The sequence below is a fragment of the Microcaecilia unicolor genome, chromosome 1, assembly GCF_901765095.1.
Source record: "Microcaecilia unicolor chromosome 1, aMicUni1.1, whole genome shotgun sequence".
Taxonomy (NCBI): domain Eukaryota; kingdom Metazoa; phylum Chordata; class Amphibia; order Gymnophiona; family Siphonopidae; genus Microcaecilia; species Microcaecilia unicolor.
The window spans coordinates 41,086,902-41,106,064 of record NC_044031.1 but is presented as its reverse complement, the minus strand read 5'-3'; the positions used below and the strand labels follow the sequence as shown (position 1 = coordinate 41,106,064).

The 19,163-nt window shown below is 46.8% G+C and overlaps 1 protein-coding gene across 2 annotated transcripts in view; it reads left to right on the top strand.

The window, feature by feature from the left end:
• LOC115465546 overlaps positions 1-17,791 on the top strand; it is a 71,740-nt gene extending 53,949 nt beyond the window's left edge. For both annotated transcript variants that reach the window (XM_030196095.1, XM_030196086.1), the window contains 2 exons: positions 10,289-10,429; positions 17,665-17,791. In XM_030196095.1, coding sequence (XP_030051955.1) covers positions 10,289-10,429; positions 17,665-17,688 — 165 coding nt within the window. In that variant the 3' untranslated portion in view covers positions 17,689-17,791. The remainder of the gene's footprint in view (positions 1-10,288; positions 10,430-17,664) is intronic.
• The last annotated feature ends 1,372 nt before the right edge of the window (positions 17,792-19,163 follow it).

Below are 19,163 nucleotides of genomic sequence, written 5' to 3'. Positions count from 1 at the left end.
TTCCAATAGATGGTCATGTCATGGTCCTTTACCAGTTGATCTAAAATCCGGATCAAGTTTCCATGTTGTACTGGCTTCCCTTTGGAATTTAACATATTTTTCTGCTTCCAGATGGGCAAATGGGACACAAAATTCTGTCTCACATAGTCCGAATCCGTACATATGACCAACTGTCGGACTCCTTTCTGAATTGCAGACTGTACCGCCACCAGAGCTGCCACAATCTCAGTGTACTGATTAGTTCGCGAGCCCAAGCTGTGCTTCAAGGTCTCTTCAAGATTGGTTGGATCCCATACCACTCCTACTCCTGCAACCAATTCCTTGACTGTATCGCGACGGTAAGCACAACCATCTACATAGACCTTAGGCATGGTAGCACAAGTCTGTTCATCATACAGATGGTGTCGATGAGGTTCTTTCTCTAGCGGGGGAACATCTGCTTCGGGAATACCTGCAATGGAATCCTGTTCTGCACAATCATGTAGGTCAGCCATACCTTGGGCTACTGCGTTACGATGTTTCTGAGCATACCTTACCTCCAGAGGCCAGCCTTGAAGAGCCAATGTCCAGGAGACTATTTTGCTGTTTGACACTCGACCGGTCTTAATTCGGTCACTACCCAAGAAACTGATGGGCTGGTGGCAAGTCTCCACAATTAGCTTCTCACCTTGGATGTAACTTCTGAAGTGTTGCAAAGCCCAAACGGTAGACAGGAGCGCTTTCTCACAGTCGGAATACTTCCTCTCCACATCCGTTAGTCCTTTACTGGCATACGCCACTACCCTCTTATCCGTGTCATACTTCTGATATAGGACAGCACTCATAGAGTGTTGGGAATATCCCAAGTCCACGTAGAACTCACGACCTCCCTCGGGGTATGCGAGGCATGGGAAGCAGCTAAGCTTGTCTTTCAGCTCCTGCATAGCAGATTTCTGTTCTGGCCCCCAGACCCAAGGTGTATCTTTCTTCAACAACTTGACCAACGGTCGGGTGATCTCCGCATACTCATCTATGAACTGTCTGGAGTAGTTGCAAATTCCTAGAAAGGAACGAAGTTCAGTGATATTGGTGGGCTGTTTCAACTGTTGTAAAGACTGCACTCGCTTCTTCTGGGGTCGCAGACCCTCAGCAGAAATTTCATACCCTAAGTAATTCAGTGATTTCCTGCACCATTGTCCTTTGGCAAGAGTCAGTTTAGCTCCAGCATCTGCCAACTGTGTGAAGACATGCTCCATCTCCTCCAGGTGTTCCTGAAAGGTAGGACTCTTGATCAGAATGTCATCCACATAGACCACTGTTCCTCGAGCTTCAGCATCTGGTAGGGCTTTGTGTAGGAAAATGTTGAATTCAGCAGGTGAATTGAGAAACCCAAAGGGAGTTCTGTTCCATGTATACTGTTTCTTCCCAAAGGTGAAGGCCAGTTTATACTGATCATGTGGATGTACAGGTACGGTCCAAAATCCTGATGCCAAATCCAGGCTGGTGAAATACTTAGCCCCCCTGATGGTTGCAAGGTTCTGATCCAGTGGAGCCATAGGCCACCGGGACAAGGGTACTCGCTTATTCAACTGACGATAATCCAGAGCGATTCTCCAGCTGTTATTCTTTTTCAAGATGGGCCACAGAGGGGAGTTGTACGTGCTGTTGCATTGTCTGATGATACCCCTGGTCTCCAAAGTGTTGAGAATCTCTTGTACAGACTCATAGGAAGCCAATGGAATCTTATACTGACGCACAAAGACAGGCTTGCTACCAGGTTCCGTAGGCACTCTGGTGACATGTAGGTTCGTAAGTCCACAGTCATACGAATCTACAGCAAAAAGGTCCTTGTAATTGTACAACAACTGAGTCAACTTCCTCTTCTCTGTGTGAGTAGTACAAGCATCAGCCTGTTCCACTTGCTCTTTCACCATAGCATCAAACTCTGAGAAAGGTTGGTTGGATGAAATTTCCACCTGTTCTTCAATGTCCTCCTGCAAGGTTGAGGTTTCCACAGAATTCACCCTTCGAGGCTTCTGAGGTACACTACTACTACTACTACTATTTAGCATTTCTATAGCGCTACAAGGCGTACGCAGCGCTGCACAAACATAGAAGAAAGACAGTCCCTGCTCAAAGAGCTTACAATCTAATAGACAAAAAAAAAAAAAAAAAAAAAAAAAGCAAGCAAATCAAATCAGTTAATGTGTACAGGAAGAAGGAGAGGAGGGTAGGTGGAGGCGAGTGGTTACAAGTGGTTATGAGTCAAAAAGCAATGTTAAATAGGTGGGCTTTCAGTCTAGATTTAAAGGTATCTTACTAGTCTAGATTTAAAGACATTTCCCTGGACAGAAACAAGAAGTCATCTTCCACCTGTACCTGAGCACACGTCGCATCATAGGGCCAAACAAACTCGAGAGATATGAGGCCCCTGGGAGAGGTAAACCAACTGTCAGTCGTCTCCCCCCCCTGGCAGGTGTCCCAAGAAGAAGGCAGCCTGCCAAGGATAGGCAAACTTACCTCGACATCATGGAAGGACTGGCCAACCAGAAAGCCAAAAGGATCTCCAGCAGATAGCTCAACTTCAGCAGACTGTGGATTGGTGACCAACAGGTATAAGGTGGTACCGGTGACCTCCAAACATGGCAGAACACCAATTGCCAATCCAAGGTCTCGAAAGTGGGCATGTGGGCTAAAGAACACTACATCATCCAGCAGACGTTGTCCTTGGGCGAGGCGAAGCTTGAGGGAAAAATCCCGAACTCTGCCTGGAATGGTTACATCCTTGTCACAGACTACCTCACAGACCTGGGGAATGGTCTGTCCAGACTTCAAACAAACAGCCGTAGGTTCAAGTTCCACTGGTTTGTTCTGCATTCTACTCCACAGGACAAGATTCACCAGGTCCACATAAACTCCCAGTCGTGCAAGGCAATCTGACCCCAAACATAAGGGTTCCCTCAAGCCCCGGACAATAGAGAAGTGGTGTGTGAATATCTTCTTTCCCACAGTCAAGGGAAGGCCACATATTCCGTCGAGCGGCTTGGAGCCTTGTCCCGGTACCTGTACCGAAGTAGAGGAACATCTGCTGAAGGGAAGTTGTACAGACTTACGAATTTGGCTGTACAACGAGTCACTGATGTAGGAGAGATCACTAGTGAACAGTAAAGTAGCTTGAAGCAATTGGGTGTTAGCCACCTGAACTGGTATGGTGAATTCATCACCTTTCTGGGTGATGACAGTCACCTTGCAAGGATGAGCAAAATCAGGAGCAGAGATAGGAGATGAGATTTCAAGTGATACGGGAGACCCAGTATCTGTTAAGTCATCCGTCTTGGCTGAGTCCTGTGAAACAATCTCTAGTTGGTCCGCTTGTTGCACCAGCTCTTCATGCTTCTGACCCCCTTTTGGTGCATCTGTCAACGGAGGCTCCCGCATGGGCGGATCCGCGGAACACCGGAGATCAGTCCGCAGGGGAGTGTCCTGTAGCTCCACAGAGTTGGCATCACTGACTGTACGCCAGTATCTCCCTCGCACATATTTAAGGGGTCGAGTGACTTTAGACCAGATCGTTTCCTCGTCATAATCCAAAACAGGCCGAAATCTCTTCAAAAGGTCATTTCCAATCAGAAATTCTTCACCCTCACTGGTAGTGATGATGGCTGGGTGCCTGACGGTCATCTGTCCAAGCTGTAAAGATAGCCAAACCTGTCCCACAGTTCCAATACTTTGATTGCCATAGGCCACCAGGGACAAGTCGCACGGTGTGACACGCAGCACATCCTGACCCCCCCCTAGAGATGCCTCTAGTTTCTGAAACAGGCCCTGGGTGACCAAGGTCACCTCTGATGCTGTACCCAGGAGACCTTCACAGGAAAGTACTTGTTGAATTACCAACTCCACGGTATATCTGTAACCTTTAGATATCAGCTTACCTAGAAAATACCTGACTTCCTGGGATGAGTCTTTTGAAAGAGGCCCTTCCGGGTTCGAGGGCTGAGACGCAGCATGGTTCACGGGGGACTCCTCACTGATGGGCGACAACGCATCCACGTGGACAGTGGGGACGCTTGCGGTAACAGGTTTTGTGGCCACGTCTAGTCATGCTTGTTCTTCCTCCGAAGAGGATGGCTGTTCCACCTCAACAGATTTAACACTAAGCCCCGGAGGGGTCGGCGGTCTAGAAGACTGGTCCTTCTGCTTCTGGAATTTGACCTTTTTATGAGATGGTGGTGTCTTAGGTACATTGCTAGACTCCGCGATTGAACATCTTGCCATCAATTGGTCCAGCTGAGCTTGCATAGCGCGGATCTTCTCTGCATTCCACTTCTTTTGATTAAACCGCTTCTTTTTAGGGTGTTGCTGTCCCTCCTGTGCAATAGGGGGCGCTGCATCCCGTGGCAGGGCCTGAGAGCCCGGCGGCGTAGTTGGTCTCGGCGCTTTGTTTTCCAGAGAAAGCGTGGAAGTGACCGCACAAACAGCGGGTGTTATTACCCTGTTGCGACTCTTGGATGTCGGTTTAGGAGTCTCTGCGATTGGCTTGGCGCGGCAGATTTCAAAAATTCCTTCAGCCTGCTTTAGAAGGCTGGAATAGGGTTCTGCGTTTTTTCCTGCCAAGGGAATCTTTATCGGATCAGGCAGACCCTGTATAAAAAGTTCCCTGAAATCACCAAATTCAAGATCTTTAGAATCAGGCGGGCCCCCCCCCTGGTAAAATGCACGCTTCAAGCGATGGGCCCACTCCCGCGGACTCTCCTCCGGATTACAACTAATAGTATACGCTGCACGCTTAGCTTCCAGAGAGTTGGCAAAGAGACCGTAGCGCTTCGCTAAGGCTTGCTCCACTGACCGTAAATCAGGGTTATCGGACATGATCAAATCTAGAACTTCATGGCACTCGGTACTAAAGGTCCATTTGAGGAGGGCTCTGATATCATTCTCAGAAGAGACGTGCATGGTTTGCAGGAGTTCATGCACTGCCTTAAGATGGGTTTCTATGGATACCAAGGCAGACTCTTTAAAAGGCGCTATTACGGTGCGTAGCATCTTTATAACATATGCCTGCCTCTCCATAGACATTCCTTTCTTGGGTTCCGGCTTGACATGCCGCTGATCACTACCAGGTGTAGAGAACCTCGGGGCAGGTGCGTTGCTAAAACTGGGTGGATCTGCCGAAGGCTGAGGCCCTGAGCTAGGCACCTGACCAAGTGAGCTGATGATTTCAGCAGGCAGTCCCTGGGCCCGTGCCCCCAATGGGTGTGGCACTGTCTCGGGTCTGCTGCTTCGTTCACCAGCCACTATGGGGCTGAATTGTACAGAGGGGCGGGAAAGAGCCGGAGCCATGCCCCCAGTGGGTGTGTTTAACTCGGGTCCCTCCCGGCTCACGTAACGGTTCATTTCGGGAGCTGGGCTTGGGTGACCCACAGCAAAACTGTCGGGGAACTCTAAGGTATACGGTACTTCTTCCTGCGCCATTTGCGTAAGCTCTTGCTGCATTGTGGAAATCTTTACAGTGCACTCATCTAATGCTTTAGACAATGAATCTCTGTCCTTCACTGTACATTCTAATTGTAGTGAGACTGTCTCCTGCTTTTCTTTTAACTCCGCCAACTCTAGCTTGGCTGCGTGCCAATCTTGAAACACAGACACAGATTGTTCTTGAGTGGCCACTAGCTCCCTGCGCAACTCACTCTGAACACCTTCTGAGACCTGTTTTAGCTCCCGATTTAATGTCTGCAACTTATCTGTTTCCCTAATCTGGTTGTGTAATGCATCAGTCAACCGAGAAAATTTCTCTTGCAACGAATCAAAAGACTCGAGGTACTGGGCAATTTCTTGCTTTAATGTGGAATTAAGTGCTTCACAATCAGTTAGGTCACACTGCAAAGTTTTACACTTATCATACAGTGTCTGGCACTCCGTACAAATCTCTTCAGAGGAGTCAGGTGGGGCGGGGCTTACATTGGTCCCTGCTAAAGCAGATTTGGCAGTGTCTAAATCAACTCGTAATGCAGCTAACTCACTGTCTCGCTCCTGGACAGTTTCCCTAGTCTGGGACAAATCTAACTGCAACTCTGCTATGCGATCTGTTAGAGGTACAGATATCTGTCTTATCTCATTCATCAAAGAGTCTTTAACTGCCAAAAGAGACACGCCCAGTTCACAAAGCATCCATTGTGACAAATGCTGTTTCTCTTTTATAATTGTATTTAAAACCGTAGCATATGCTTCTGAGCTATTCGGTGACCTGCTACCAAATAAAGCACGTACAGACTCTACTGTAGGAGGAGCTGGTTTCGCCTTACTATGAGAGAGTGGCAGTAATATTTTAAGCACGCCCCTCTCCTGTTCACTAAGAAGAATTTCAGGCAATGTGCCAACAGTGCCGGTCGCCATGTTAAAGACTAAACACACCCTGTTTTCCTTCCTTACAGAGAGTTTAGAGAAACCGTTTTTTTTTCTCTTTTGGAACTCAGAGTAATAAATCTGTCAACCAATTACAGCAATAAAACACAGCTGTATAAACAAAGTCTGCCGTCAGCTAGGTTAACTGCAGTTCGTGCAAAAAGAAACAGAGAGTCAAAACAGCTTTCTGAAAAGACCCAGAAAACGTTTTAACTTGTTATTCCTGCACCAACCATCCCGGACGAGAGCCCCAATTTGTAGGTGGTTATAAATATATTTTGTAAGAGGCCAATTCCTACCTATGTACTCGCTTATGTCTAGGGGGCGTGGCCTCTGCCCAACATTAGCTGCATGGAAAATAACGGACAGACCAATGGAATATATTAGTTTATTTATACAGCGTTATATACAAAAATATAGAAAACTCTTCTCAGCTTATAGCATCAGCAATTCCTGATTGCATGCACAATGATACCAAAAATATAGAGAATAACTATGATTATCCTATTGGCTAAAATCTGTAATGACAGATAAACACAATACCAAGATCCTAATGATTACCACACAAATCTTATACTAGGCTAACAGCAACTAGAGATCATAAATCCTGACGTCACACATCTGATGGGTCCGAGCACAGACTAATTATCTAACCCAGCCTGAAGGAAGTAAACTATGATCTCACCGTCCCGGTTTCCAGATCAGATTCCTTCCAATGCCTCAGCCGAAGGTCTCAGCGAGGTCCCACAAGCTCAGGTGATGCACTTGTCTTGATCAGCCACAGATGATACAGACTCAGTATAGATCCTGTAGACAGCTGTACCCTGGGGAAAAGCTTTGCCAGGTATTATCAGTAAGTCTCTCAGGTGGTCTTCTGTTCTTCTGTTCTTCTCTCTTCTCGGTTCTTCAGGAACTAACCTCTTTCTGTTCCCGCTTCTCAGATCAATCAGTTTTCTGGGAGCCAATCAGAAATAATCCCACCATGTACTCCCAGCATCTGTATGAAGCTTCCTTTGTCCGTCTTATCTCGTAAGCTCTCTCTCACTCTCTCTCCCTCAGGGACATGCATTCTCCCCCGATACAGAGTGACCTTGGAGGTGGTGCAGGCTTCAGTAAATCTATTACAAGCTGAAATTCTGACTTCTGCACAGTTGGTAGTCAGACATATAGGTGAAAGGTTGCAGCGTCCATTTTGGCTGTAAAGGTGCTCTCATATGCACACAGGGTGGGTGAGATCACAGCAAATACTCCTACAAAACTCTTCCAGAACTAGACAAAACCGAACTCTCTATACCTGACTTCTTCAGTCACTAACGAACGTTAACGCACTACCACCTTATTTCTCACGCCGGAAATGAACTGATTATCTAATTTACTCTATAATTTACTCTACCATTTATGAACTTAATTCAATACCACTTTGTATTTCTCATTCCGGAAATGACGATCGCCACTATGGCATACTGTAAGCCACATTGAGCCTGGGACAATGTGGGCTACAAATGCAACAAATAAATAAATGCGTTATGCATCAAAAAATTTTAAGGGAGGAAAAAGCCTCAACGGACTCCCAACTAGCTTCACTGCTTTAATGATAGCGGCATTCTCGCTGTCATCATTGACTGAAAAAACCTCCCAATGTACACAGCTGACAATTCAGCAATACAACACTTCCAAACGAAAAGCAAACACTTCAAGTGTTGAAGTTCCTTATGCAGTGGCGTAGCCAAGGGTGGGCCCAGGCCCATCCAGTAGCAGCACACCTATGATGTGGCTGGCAGGGATCCCCAAGCCTGACCAGCCGAAAACTCCCAACAACTGTCCCTCCTGCATGCCATGTAAATAGCAGATCTTCACCTGCAGTGAGCAGCAAGTCACTTAACCCTCCATTGCCCCACGTAAGCCGCATTGAGCCTGCCATGAGTGGGAAAGCGCGGGGTACAAATGTAACAAAAACAAAAAAATAAAAAAAATAAACTGATACATACTTCTCGCACCAGCCCCACAGCCTTCCCTCTGATGTATTCCCCGAAACAGGAAGTTGCATCAGAGGGAAGGTTGTGAGGTCAACATGAGCAGTGTGTATTAGTTGCTGCTCGCTGCCGGTGAAAATCTGCTTTTTAAAAGGTATGCGGGGGGTGGGGGGGGATGTTTGAGAGATCATATGGCATGCAGGCGATAGAGGGAGAGACCAAATTGCGGGACAAGGCAGAGTTCTGCCCACCCATCTTGTGCCCAGGCCCACCCAAAATTGGGTGTCTGGCTATGCTCCTGTCCTTATGTAGCTGTTCCACGGCACTTTAAGTTAAGTGTTTGCTTTTCGTTTGGAAGTGTTGTATTCAGTGGTGTAGCTACGTAGGGCCAGGGGGGCCTGGGCCCCCATAGATTTGGCCCTGGACCCCCCTGCCGTCGACCCTCTCGACCCCCCCTCCCGCCGCCAACCCGCCGCCACAGTCATCGCCTACCTTTGCTGGCGGGGGACTCCAACCCCCGCCAGCCACGGTCCTCTGTCTTTTCCCGTGTAAGGCTTCATTCTTCTGAGTCTGACGTACTGCAAAGAAGAACGAAGCCTTACGCGGGAAAAGACAGAGGACCGCGGCTGGCGGGGGTTGGGGTCCCCCGCCAGCAAAGGTAGGCGATGACTGCGGCAGTGGGGGAGGGTTGGCGGCGGGAGGGGGGATCAAGAGGGTCGTTGGTGGGGGGGGGGGGTCAAAGTTGGTGGTGGTGGCGGCGGTGGGGGGGGGTGTCAGCAATGGCAGCGGGGGGGGGGGGGGGGTTGGCGGCGCCAGGGGGGCTAAAATGTGCCCCCTCACCTCGGGCTCTGGACCCCCCTCCTGCCGAAGTCTGGCTACACCCCTGGTTGGATTGCTGAATTGTGAGCTGTGTACATTGGGAGTGTTTTCCAGCCAGTGATAACAGCGAGAACTCCGCTATCATTAAAGCAGTGATGCTTGTTGGAAGTCTGTGGAGGCTTTTTCCTTCCTTAAAAAGTTTTGATGCACTTATAGGGTCTTCTACAAAGGTACGCTAGCGTTTTAACACGTGCCAGTCATTAGTGCGAGCAAAACACTAGAGACACCCATAGGAATATATGGGCATCTGTAGCGTTTAGCGCATGCTTACTTTTAGCACACTCTAAAAACACTAGTGCATCTTTGTAAAAGGACCCCTTCCTATTTATACTCACAGTGAAGAGGATTCTTATCTACATAAGAACATAAGTAATGCCATACTGGGAAAAGACCAAAGGCGCATCAAGCCCAGCATCCTGTCAAGGGCACCTGATTTCTCTATTGCGATTGTTTGAATTCTCATACTAAGCCCAATATTTTGAGTAGTGAACACAAGTGCATGACCGTTTTCCAGCCACTGCAAAAAGTGGCCTTACACTGCGGAAAAAACCTGCATAAGGGTGCACTATGACTACTTTTTGCCGAAGCTTAAAAGGACCCCTTAGTTTGGTAACGAAATGATTATGTCATAACCACACTCTGTAAGCCACTTTGAGCCTACAAATAGGTGGGAAAAGGTGGGATACAAATGCAATAAATAAATAAATAAATAAAATTAGACCTCTTGAAGGGCGTCTTTTACTAAGGCACGCTCACGTTTTCATCGCGTGCTAAAATTGTGGGCGCGCTAAACGTTAGAGATGCCCATAGGAATGCATTGGCGTCTGTAACGTTTAGCGCGCCCACAATGTTAGCATGCGCCGAAAATGTGAGCGCGCCTTAGTAAAAGACCCTGTAAGGTTGCTGAGGACAGGGGTTCAAACCCAGTGGATTGAGTTGAGGAATGAAAGAAAGGCATTGGAAAAGCCCAGTTCAATGAGCCATCGATTTTTCTTTGGGCGCAATTTCTGCATATGAAATGAACGCTAACCCTTTGCCCCTCCATCTCCCAGGACACTGCTGTTGACGGGACCCCTATACAGAAGGTCACCAAAAAACAGCCCTCGCAGGCAGGAGGAATGAGAGCGCATCCGAGTTCCTCCGTGAGCAGCTCAAGTGAAGAAATTTTGGCTGCCTTGCTGTTTGGCAAAAGGGTAAGAAAGCACAACAAGCTGACAACACCCAAACAAAGCTGACTAGGACCTTCATATTCATAGTGGACTCTTTAACTGCTTTTAAAAAAAATTTCAAACCAGTTTTAAGAAATAGGTAAAAAGTGGGATGTTTGACCACGGAAATACAAATCCTGGAGACAATATCATAAAAACTTCTTTATTGAAAAAAAGACTCGACACAACTGTTGTGTTTCGGCCTACAGGCCTGCATCAGGAGTCTCCCGCTATGACGTAGCGTATATGAATCTGAAACGCCTGAAACACGATTTGGTCCGTGTGACGAACCAAATGTAAAGTGATTGGCTATATCACAAAAGTGGTCTTGAAAAAGACCTTTCGTGGTAAGCTTGTCTGTAGCGGGTCACTAGGAGCACAGCATGGAACGTTGTGTCGAGTCTTTTTTTCAATAAAGAAGTTTTTATGATATTGTCTCCAGGATTTGTATTTCTGTGGTCAAACATCCCACTTTTTACCTATTTCTGTGTTTTCCCATGGGGCGTTCGAGTTCTCCGCTTGATTGCGGATTTTTTAAAACCAGTTTTAAGGCCTGGGTAAAAGCCTTGTGCCATTTATGTATATTGTAGCTGTTAGCAAGATGCACACACAAGTCCAAACTTTTGCCGCATAATGTCAGTCATTGATTGCTAGTAACCAATTATTGGTGCTAAGTGGTTTGTTAACCAATGTAGAGGGGCATAATCGAATGGGGGTGGCCATCTCCAAGGCCGGCCCCGTAAAACGGCATACCCGACCTTATTATCGAAACAAGATGGCCGGCCATCTTTTGTTTCGATAATACGGTCGGGGATGGTCAAATCTCAACATTTGGGCCGGCGTTAGAGATGGCCGCCATTGGTTTCCGGCGATAATGGAAATTAATGGCGGCCATCTCAAACCCGGCCAAATCCAATGCATTTGGTCGTGGGAGGAGCCAGCATTTGTAATGCACTGGTCTCCCTCACATGCCAGGACACCAACCGGGCACCCTAGGGGGCACTGCAGTGGACTTCAGAAAAAGCTCCCAGGTACATAGCTCCCTTACCTTGTGTGCTGAGCCCCTCAACCCCCCCCCCAAACCCCACTGCCCACAACTGTGCACCACTACCATAGCCCTTACGGGTGAATGGGGGGCACCTAGATGTGGGTACAGTGGCTTTCTGGTGGGTTTTGGAGAGCTCCCATTTACTACCACAAATGTAACAGGTAGGGGGCGATGAACCTGGGTCCGCCTGCCTGAAGTGCACTGCAGTACCCACTAAAAACTGCTCCAGGGACCTGCATAGTGCTGTCATGGAGCTGGGTATGACATTTGAGGCTGGCATAGAGGCTGGCAAAAAAATGTATAAAATTTGGAGGGGGGGGGGGGAATGGGAAGGGGATTGGTGACCACTGGGGGAGTAAGGGGAGGTGATCCCCGATTCCCTCCGGTGGTCATCTAGTCATTTGGGGCACTTTTTTGAGGCTTGGTCCTAAAAATATATGGGCCAAGTAAAGCCGGCCAAATGCTCGTCAGAGCCGGCCTTCTTTTTTCTATTATGGGCCGAAGCCGGCCATCTCTTAACCACGCCCCCGTCCCGCCTTCAGTACCCTGCCGACACGCCCCCTTTAACTTTGGCCGGCCCTGCGATGGAAAGCAGTTGAAGCTGGCCAAAATCGGCTTTCGATTATACCGATTTGGCCGGCCTTCTCCTTCGAAAATAAGCAGGTTAGTCACTCACGCATCGCAGAATAACACAATTTTATGCGTGGAAATTTATGCGCCATTTATAGAACATGGAGGATAGCATATAAATGCAAGGGGGCGTGAACAGGGGGAGGTTCATGGGTGGGGCATGGCTGTGTCAAATGTCTACATGCGGAAGGTTACAGAACACTTGCAATTATGTATTTATTTTATTTATTAGGATTTATTTACCGTCTTTTTGAAGGAATTCACTCAAGGTGGTGTACAGTAAAAATAGATCAAACATGAGCAACAGACAGTTACAGCAGTAAAAATATTCAAAAACAATACAAAGTATGGCACAGTTTACTTCTTACAATGTTAACACAATATGTAATAGACCATTTTAATTGACAGTGTGGGGTATAATCAAAGGTGGAATATATAGATAGGTAAGAGAGTAAGAGGAGTTAGAAAATAAGGCGACTAATTTAAAGAAAGGTGCACATGAGGTCAGAGGGATGATTAAATGTTATCTCAGCTAGGGTAGGAGTGGATGAACATGTCCTGCTGCAGTATGTGAAGCCTGTGTCACTTCTTGTGCGTTTGAGAGACTGAGAAGGTAGTTACTTCTTCCATTAAAGGCCTGGTTGAAGAGCCAAGCCTTCACCTGCTTCCTGAAATAGAGATAGTCTCCTGTTAAGTGGAGCCTTTCAGGCAATGCATTCCAGAGTGTGGGGGCTACTCTGGAGAAGTCTCGTTTGTGGGTATCACATCGTGTAATGTCTTTTGGAGAGGGTGTGATAGTCTTTGAGAGGACCTTAGTGTTATTGGAGGTGTGTAGAGGATCATCCTATTCTTCAGGTAGTCGGGGCCATTTCCTTTCTGGGCCTTGAAGATCAGACATAGACATGTGCTAAAGTGTAATTTTTACTTCTTGCTTGGCCCAAAATTTTTATGCAGCAGGGGTAGGTATCCAGTCAAACTTTAAAGACTCAACGCTGGATATACTTTTGAATAATTTCTAGTAATTCAGCAAGCACTATCATGACTTGTCGTCTTACTCATGAGACCTCAGCAGCGACTCGTTTCGCAAGAGCTAACTTGCTCTTGATTCACCTGCCTCTTCATCGGTCAGCAAACTTTCTCTATTTAATTGGTATTTCGGGAATGTTTTTAATATGTTTTGAAAAAGTAAAATGTAACCTCATATTTGTTCTGTCCTCTGACAGCCTCGCACTAGTGTATAACATGATCCTAAAATGTGTGTAATGCTTTTACTGTTGTTCTCAGTTCTAAGGATTATCATTGCTGCACTTTCTCACTGCAAAGATACATGAGCAATGCACGGTGGGTAATGTAGTTCACAGGCAGTGCAACCGCACTTGCTTGGCTGTGTGAAAACTGGTACGTGATGTCAATTCAGGAGATGGATACAGAGAGCAGGAATGCCTCAGCCATGCAGTCAGCTTCAGAATGTTGGAGGTGCATTGTATTATATAGGATATGGTCAAAATGCTTCTTTTCTCTTTGAACTGCCCTAGGGAATTGTATGAAGTGGCCAAATCTTTGACTAGAAAACCCTATTTTTATGCAGATCATATTGCAACCATGTTTAAGTTTACATTCTTAAGTGATTAGAGTCTGCTATGACTTGTACAGTCCCTGCGCATTAGGATCGTTTTAATATTCAATAGCAATATTATCAATCCCCACTAAAACATGCCAACACATGTATTATTTCATATGTGTTTTTTCATTAAATAAAGCTAGAAAGAAAAAGCCTCAGAGTCACAGTCAGACTATAGAATGAAACTTGCTGACGTCAAGAATAATCACTTCATTGGCTGAAGAAGCCTTCCATAAAAACACCAAAATGAAATTTACATCAAGTGGGTGTAAAAGAATTTCACTTATCTGTGATCAAAGTTGAAAATTATCTCCTCTCTCTCAAATCTTTGAGATTTTTAAAAATTATAATCCTGAATGGTCCCACTGATGGTGGGAAGCTGCATCAGAGATTCTGGACCATCATAATTAAATCTCTAATCCGCACCTAATTATAACTCGGGTCACAAATGCAGAAAAAAGTACCACAAGTTTACCTGCTCAATTACTGTGCGGTATTTGCACACTTCCTTGCCCGAATGGCACTGGGCAAACTTGCTCCAGGCGGCGGTGGTGGGTGCTCCACACTTGAGACTTTCTAGTCGCACTTGCACTTCGGCACACACTTGACTTCCGAATCGATGGCTCACCTCCGAGGCTCCGACCATGCTCCAGCTCCTTTTCCCTTCCTGCTCAATGACTCCCTCCCGCCCTCGTGGAAACAGGAAATACCATCAGAAGGAGGCGGGGACATTGAGCGGGAAGGCGGAAGGGAAAAGCTGGGGTGAGCCGTCCGTCGTGCCTGCTGCTGCTGTGCTGCAACTGGTGTCTGTCTGTGTCGGGGCGGGCCGTCGCTGCAAGTTCTGCACTCTCGTTGTCCTGCTGGGACTGGGAGGCGGGAGCTGACGGCGGGCTGTGGGCACCGGTGGCGGGAGGCAGCGGAGTGAATCGGCGCGAGCATGATGCGGTCCGAGTGAGCGGGGGTCGGAGGGAGAGGCAGAGTTGAGGCATGCCGCGCGGGGCCCCCTTAAGCGCGGGGCCCTATGCGGCCACCTCGGTCGCCTCTGCTTAAGACCGGCGCTGTCTAGACTGCCCCAATTGACTGTCTGCACATGTTGTCCTTTAGATTGTAAGCTCCTTTGAGCAGGGACTGTCCTTCTTTGTTAAATTGTACAGCGCTGCGTATCCCTAGTAGCGCTTTAGAAATGTTAAGTAGTAGTAGTAGCAGTAGTGAATGTTAGCACAAAGTCTCAAGGGCCCTGGGAGGTTATTCCACATTATGGCAGTGGCGTAGCTACGTGGGGCCTGGGGGGGCCTGGGACCCGTAAATTCGGCCCTGGCCCCCTGCTGACGACCCTCTTGAACCCCCTCCCGTCACCAACCCTCCCCCGTCGTCACCCCCCGCCCCGCCGCCACATCAGGTACCTTGTTTGCTGGCGGGGGTCCCCAAGCCCCGCCAGCCGAAGAGTCTTCTTCAGCGCCGGAGTTAGTAGACTCCGGCGCCTTCATTCAACGAAGTTTGTTGTGTGATCAGCTGTTTCTGACGCCTTACGTCCTCCACGGGGCTAAATGCATGGAGCAGGACGTAAGGCGTCAGAAACAGCTGATCACACAACGAACTTCGTTGAACGAAGGTGCCGGAGTCTACTAACTCCGGCGCTGAAGAAGACTCTTCGGCTGGCGGGGTTTGGGGACCCCCGCCAGCAAACAAGGTACCTGATGCGGCGGTGGGGCGGGCGGCGGCAGGGGAGGGTTGGTGGAGGGAGGGGGGGTTCAAGAGGGTCATCGGCAGGGGGGTCCAAAGTGGTGCGGCAAGCAGGTGGGCGTGGGGGGGTCGACGGCCGGGAGAAGGCAGCTAAACAGTGCCCCCCACCTCGGGCTCTGGTCCCCTCTCCTGGCGCGGTCTGGCTACGCCCCTGGCTTGTTAGTCTCACTCACACACACAAGGATTGACTCGGGCTGCACATGTTTATGCACTCCTACCCTAGCTGATAATATATTTAACCATCTCTCTGACCTCACGTGTAACTTTCTTCATATCAATCTCCTTACGTTCTAATTCTTCCTACTTTCTTACTCATCTATATGTGACAACTTTGCCTTACCCTTCACTACCAATTATAATGTTCTAGTACATCTTGTGTTGTCATTGCAAGTAGTATACCATGCCATACTTTGTATTGTTCGAATATTTTTACTGCTCTAATTGCCTCCTGTTCATGTTTGATCTATTCTTACTGTACACCGTCTTGAGTGAATTCCTTCAAAAAGGCGGTAAATAAATCCAAATAAATAAATACAATTTTCTAAAATACATATATAAATTCTGCCTCTGCCCGCATTTTTTCCAGACTCTTCCACTGAATACACCTATTTAACAATATGCCGATTTGCACCATGCAGACGTTTAAGTGTGACTTAATTTTACAAGAGACCTTTTAAATGCATAAATCGGAGTTTTTTTGGGGGGGAGGGAGATTCTATATATGGCGACTAGAAAATCCATGCGGAAAACATTTCCGCCTAAACGTATTCTGTAAGCAGCGCCTAGATTTAGGCACGGTATATAGCATATGCTTAGTTGACACCCCAGTGCCTAAATCTATGCTCCTCCATTTACACCAATGAAGACATAGCATAAATCCTGGCATGTAGATTACATCACAGAGGGCCATATTCTATAACGGTGCATGTAAATTTTGGAAAGCCCACAATATGCCCATAACCAGGCCTTTGTGCATTAAAATTTAGATGCTGTGCATTGCAGAATAAGGGGGTCTTTACAAAGTGTCAGCAAGCCCAACGCAGGCTTACCAATTGCTAAACGCACGACCTGGCAGCCTTCTGGAAATTACTAAAGACCAACCAGTTCAAAAACACTGACCATAATGATCCTTCATAAATGACTTGACATCAAAACTCTACCAGAACCAGACAAAATCGAACTCTCTATACCTGTTTGCTTCAATCAGTTTGTCACTAATAAACGTTAATGCACTACCCCCTTATCTCTCATGCCTGAAATGAACTGTTTATCTAACTTACTTTATAATTTATTTCAACATTTATGAACTTTAAAGGTAATACTACTTTGTATTTCTCCTCCGGAGATGGCGTTCGCCATTATGGCATAATGTAAGCCACATTGAGCCTGGGAAAATGTGGGATACAAATGCAACAAATAAATAAATAAATTGGGACTACCGCCAGCCCAACGCAGCTGCCGTCAGTAGTTTTGCCCTGAGCATGCGCCATTTCCGGGGGGAAAAAAACCTCTGGAAATGGCTGGCGGGGCGGTAACCCAGCGGTAATCGGGCATCATTGCGCGCTGCCAGGTTACAGCGGGAGCCCTTATCGCCACCTCAGTGGGTGGTGGTAAGGGCTCCCTGCCGCATGGCGACTCGGCAAGAGTTCTCTTACCGCATGGCCATGTTTATCTGGGAGCTTTTTACCCGCTGCAGTAAAAAGGGCCCTGGCATGTGGAAAAAATGGCCCCCACCGCTAGAGCAGGGTCTTTTCCCCTGCAGCTTGGTAAAAGGACTGTTTAGCGATTTGTGCGTAAATTTTAATTATTGTCCATTAGTGCTCATTATTGTGCTTGTTAAGTGTTGTTAGCAATGCTGATTGCTTGTTAAGCGAATTAAGTTACGCACGTTGTTATAGAATACTCTTGGATTTCAGAGCAGAACGCTAAGCACGCTATATAGAATCTGGGGATTTATGTGAAATAAAGTTTTAGAAAATGACCCTCTTAAGGAACCGTAAGGCCCATCCTATGTACCCAGTTTATGTCTTTTTGACGTTTTGGAGACACGGTTCATCTCTGGCGTTTTCTTCACTTCTTCATGACTGGTGATCCTGGTTCTTACAGTCCCTGTTAGATCAGAAAGCACAGGCAGTCCTAATAGAAGAAATATTAACCTGCAGCTTTCTCTTTGCCCAGGACAAACTGTCAAGGAGAGAATGAGGCGAGTTGTGGATGCATCCATCAGGCTGACACAGTGAAGAAGAGCAGCAGAGAGAATGGAGACAGTAGAAAAAAAGAATAAATGGATGATTTTATCCCAGAATTTTCCTTGAGAATTTGTTTTCATTTGAGTTGGGATTTTGTTTCCCAGTCTTGACTTTTGGCCTTAATAGTCCTTCCTAAACTCAGAGTTAATGTGATGAATTAGGGGTCCTTTTACAAAGGCGCGTTGAAAAATGGCTTGTGGTTATGTAGATGCGGGTTTGGGCGCTCCAATCCATTTTTCAGCGCACCTGTAAAAAAGGCCTCTTTTTTTTTTCCCTGAAAATGGATGTGCAGCAAAATCAAAATTGCTGTGCGTCCATTTTGAGTCTGAGACCTTACCGCCAGCCATAGACCTAGCAGTAAAGAATTTGGGTGGTAATGACCTGCACGCACCCGCTACACGTGCCAGAAAATAAAAAAATATTTTTCAGACGCGCACCAAAATTGAATTTACCATAAGGGCCACACAGTAACCGGGCAGTAACTCCAATTTGGCTCACGTTGGGCACGCATAGGTACCTTCGTGGCTTAGTAAAAGGGCTCCTTAATTAGCAGCAGACAAACATCTTTTGACCCTTCCTATCAACTCCGTGCCTTCCCCTTAGCAGCATCCTCTGTATCTGCCTCAAAAAACTTGGATGTCTGTCACCATTTTGGTTACTGTCACATCTGCTGATTGTGCTAATCAATGCAAAGACTGAAGAGATGTCCTGTATAGGTTTGAAAGACGATCCCTGTTTCATACTGCTTAAAGGGTAAGAAGTCCTTTTAGCAAGCCACACTAAAAAGTGGCTGGCGTATTTTTAGCCTGTGGGTTTCCCATGCGCTCTGACCACTTTTTAGCGTGGCTATAAAATGGCTGAATTTCTATTTTTTTTTCCATTAATGGTCATGTGCTAATTTCCAAAATAGCATGCAGCCATTACCGCCTGAGCGCCTTGGGCGCCCCTTTCGATTATGCCCCTCTATGGACTTTTTCTCCAAAAACGTGTCCAAATCTTTTTTAAACCCAGATACGCTAACCACTGTTACCACATCCTCTGGCAACAAGTTCCAGAGCTTAACTATTCATTGAGTGAAAAAATATTTCCTCGTATTTGTTTTAAAAGTATTTCCATGTAACTTCATCGAGTTTCCCTAGTCTTTGTACTTTTTGAAAGAGAAAAGGTTGATTTCGCTTTTACCCGTTCTACACTACTCAGGGTTTTGTAGACCTCTATCAAAACTCCTCTCAGCTTTCTTTTTTCCAAGCTGAAGAGCCCGAACCTCTTAAGCCTTTCCTCATATGAGAGAAGTTCCATCCCCTTTATCATTTTCGTCGCTTTTCTTTGAACCTTTTCTAATTCTGCTATATCTTTTTTGAGATATAGCAACCAGAACTGAACAGAATACTCAAGGTGAGATCGCACCATGGAGCATTATAATATTCT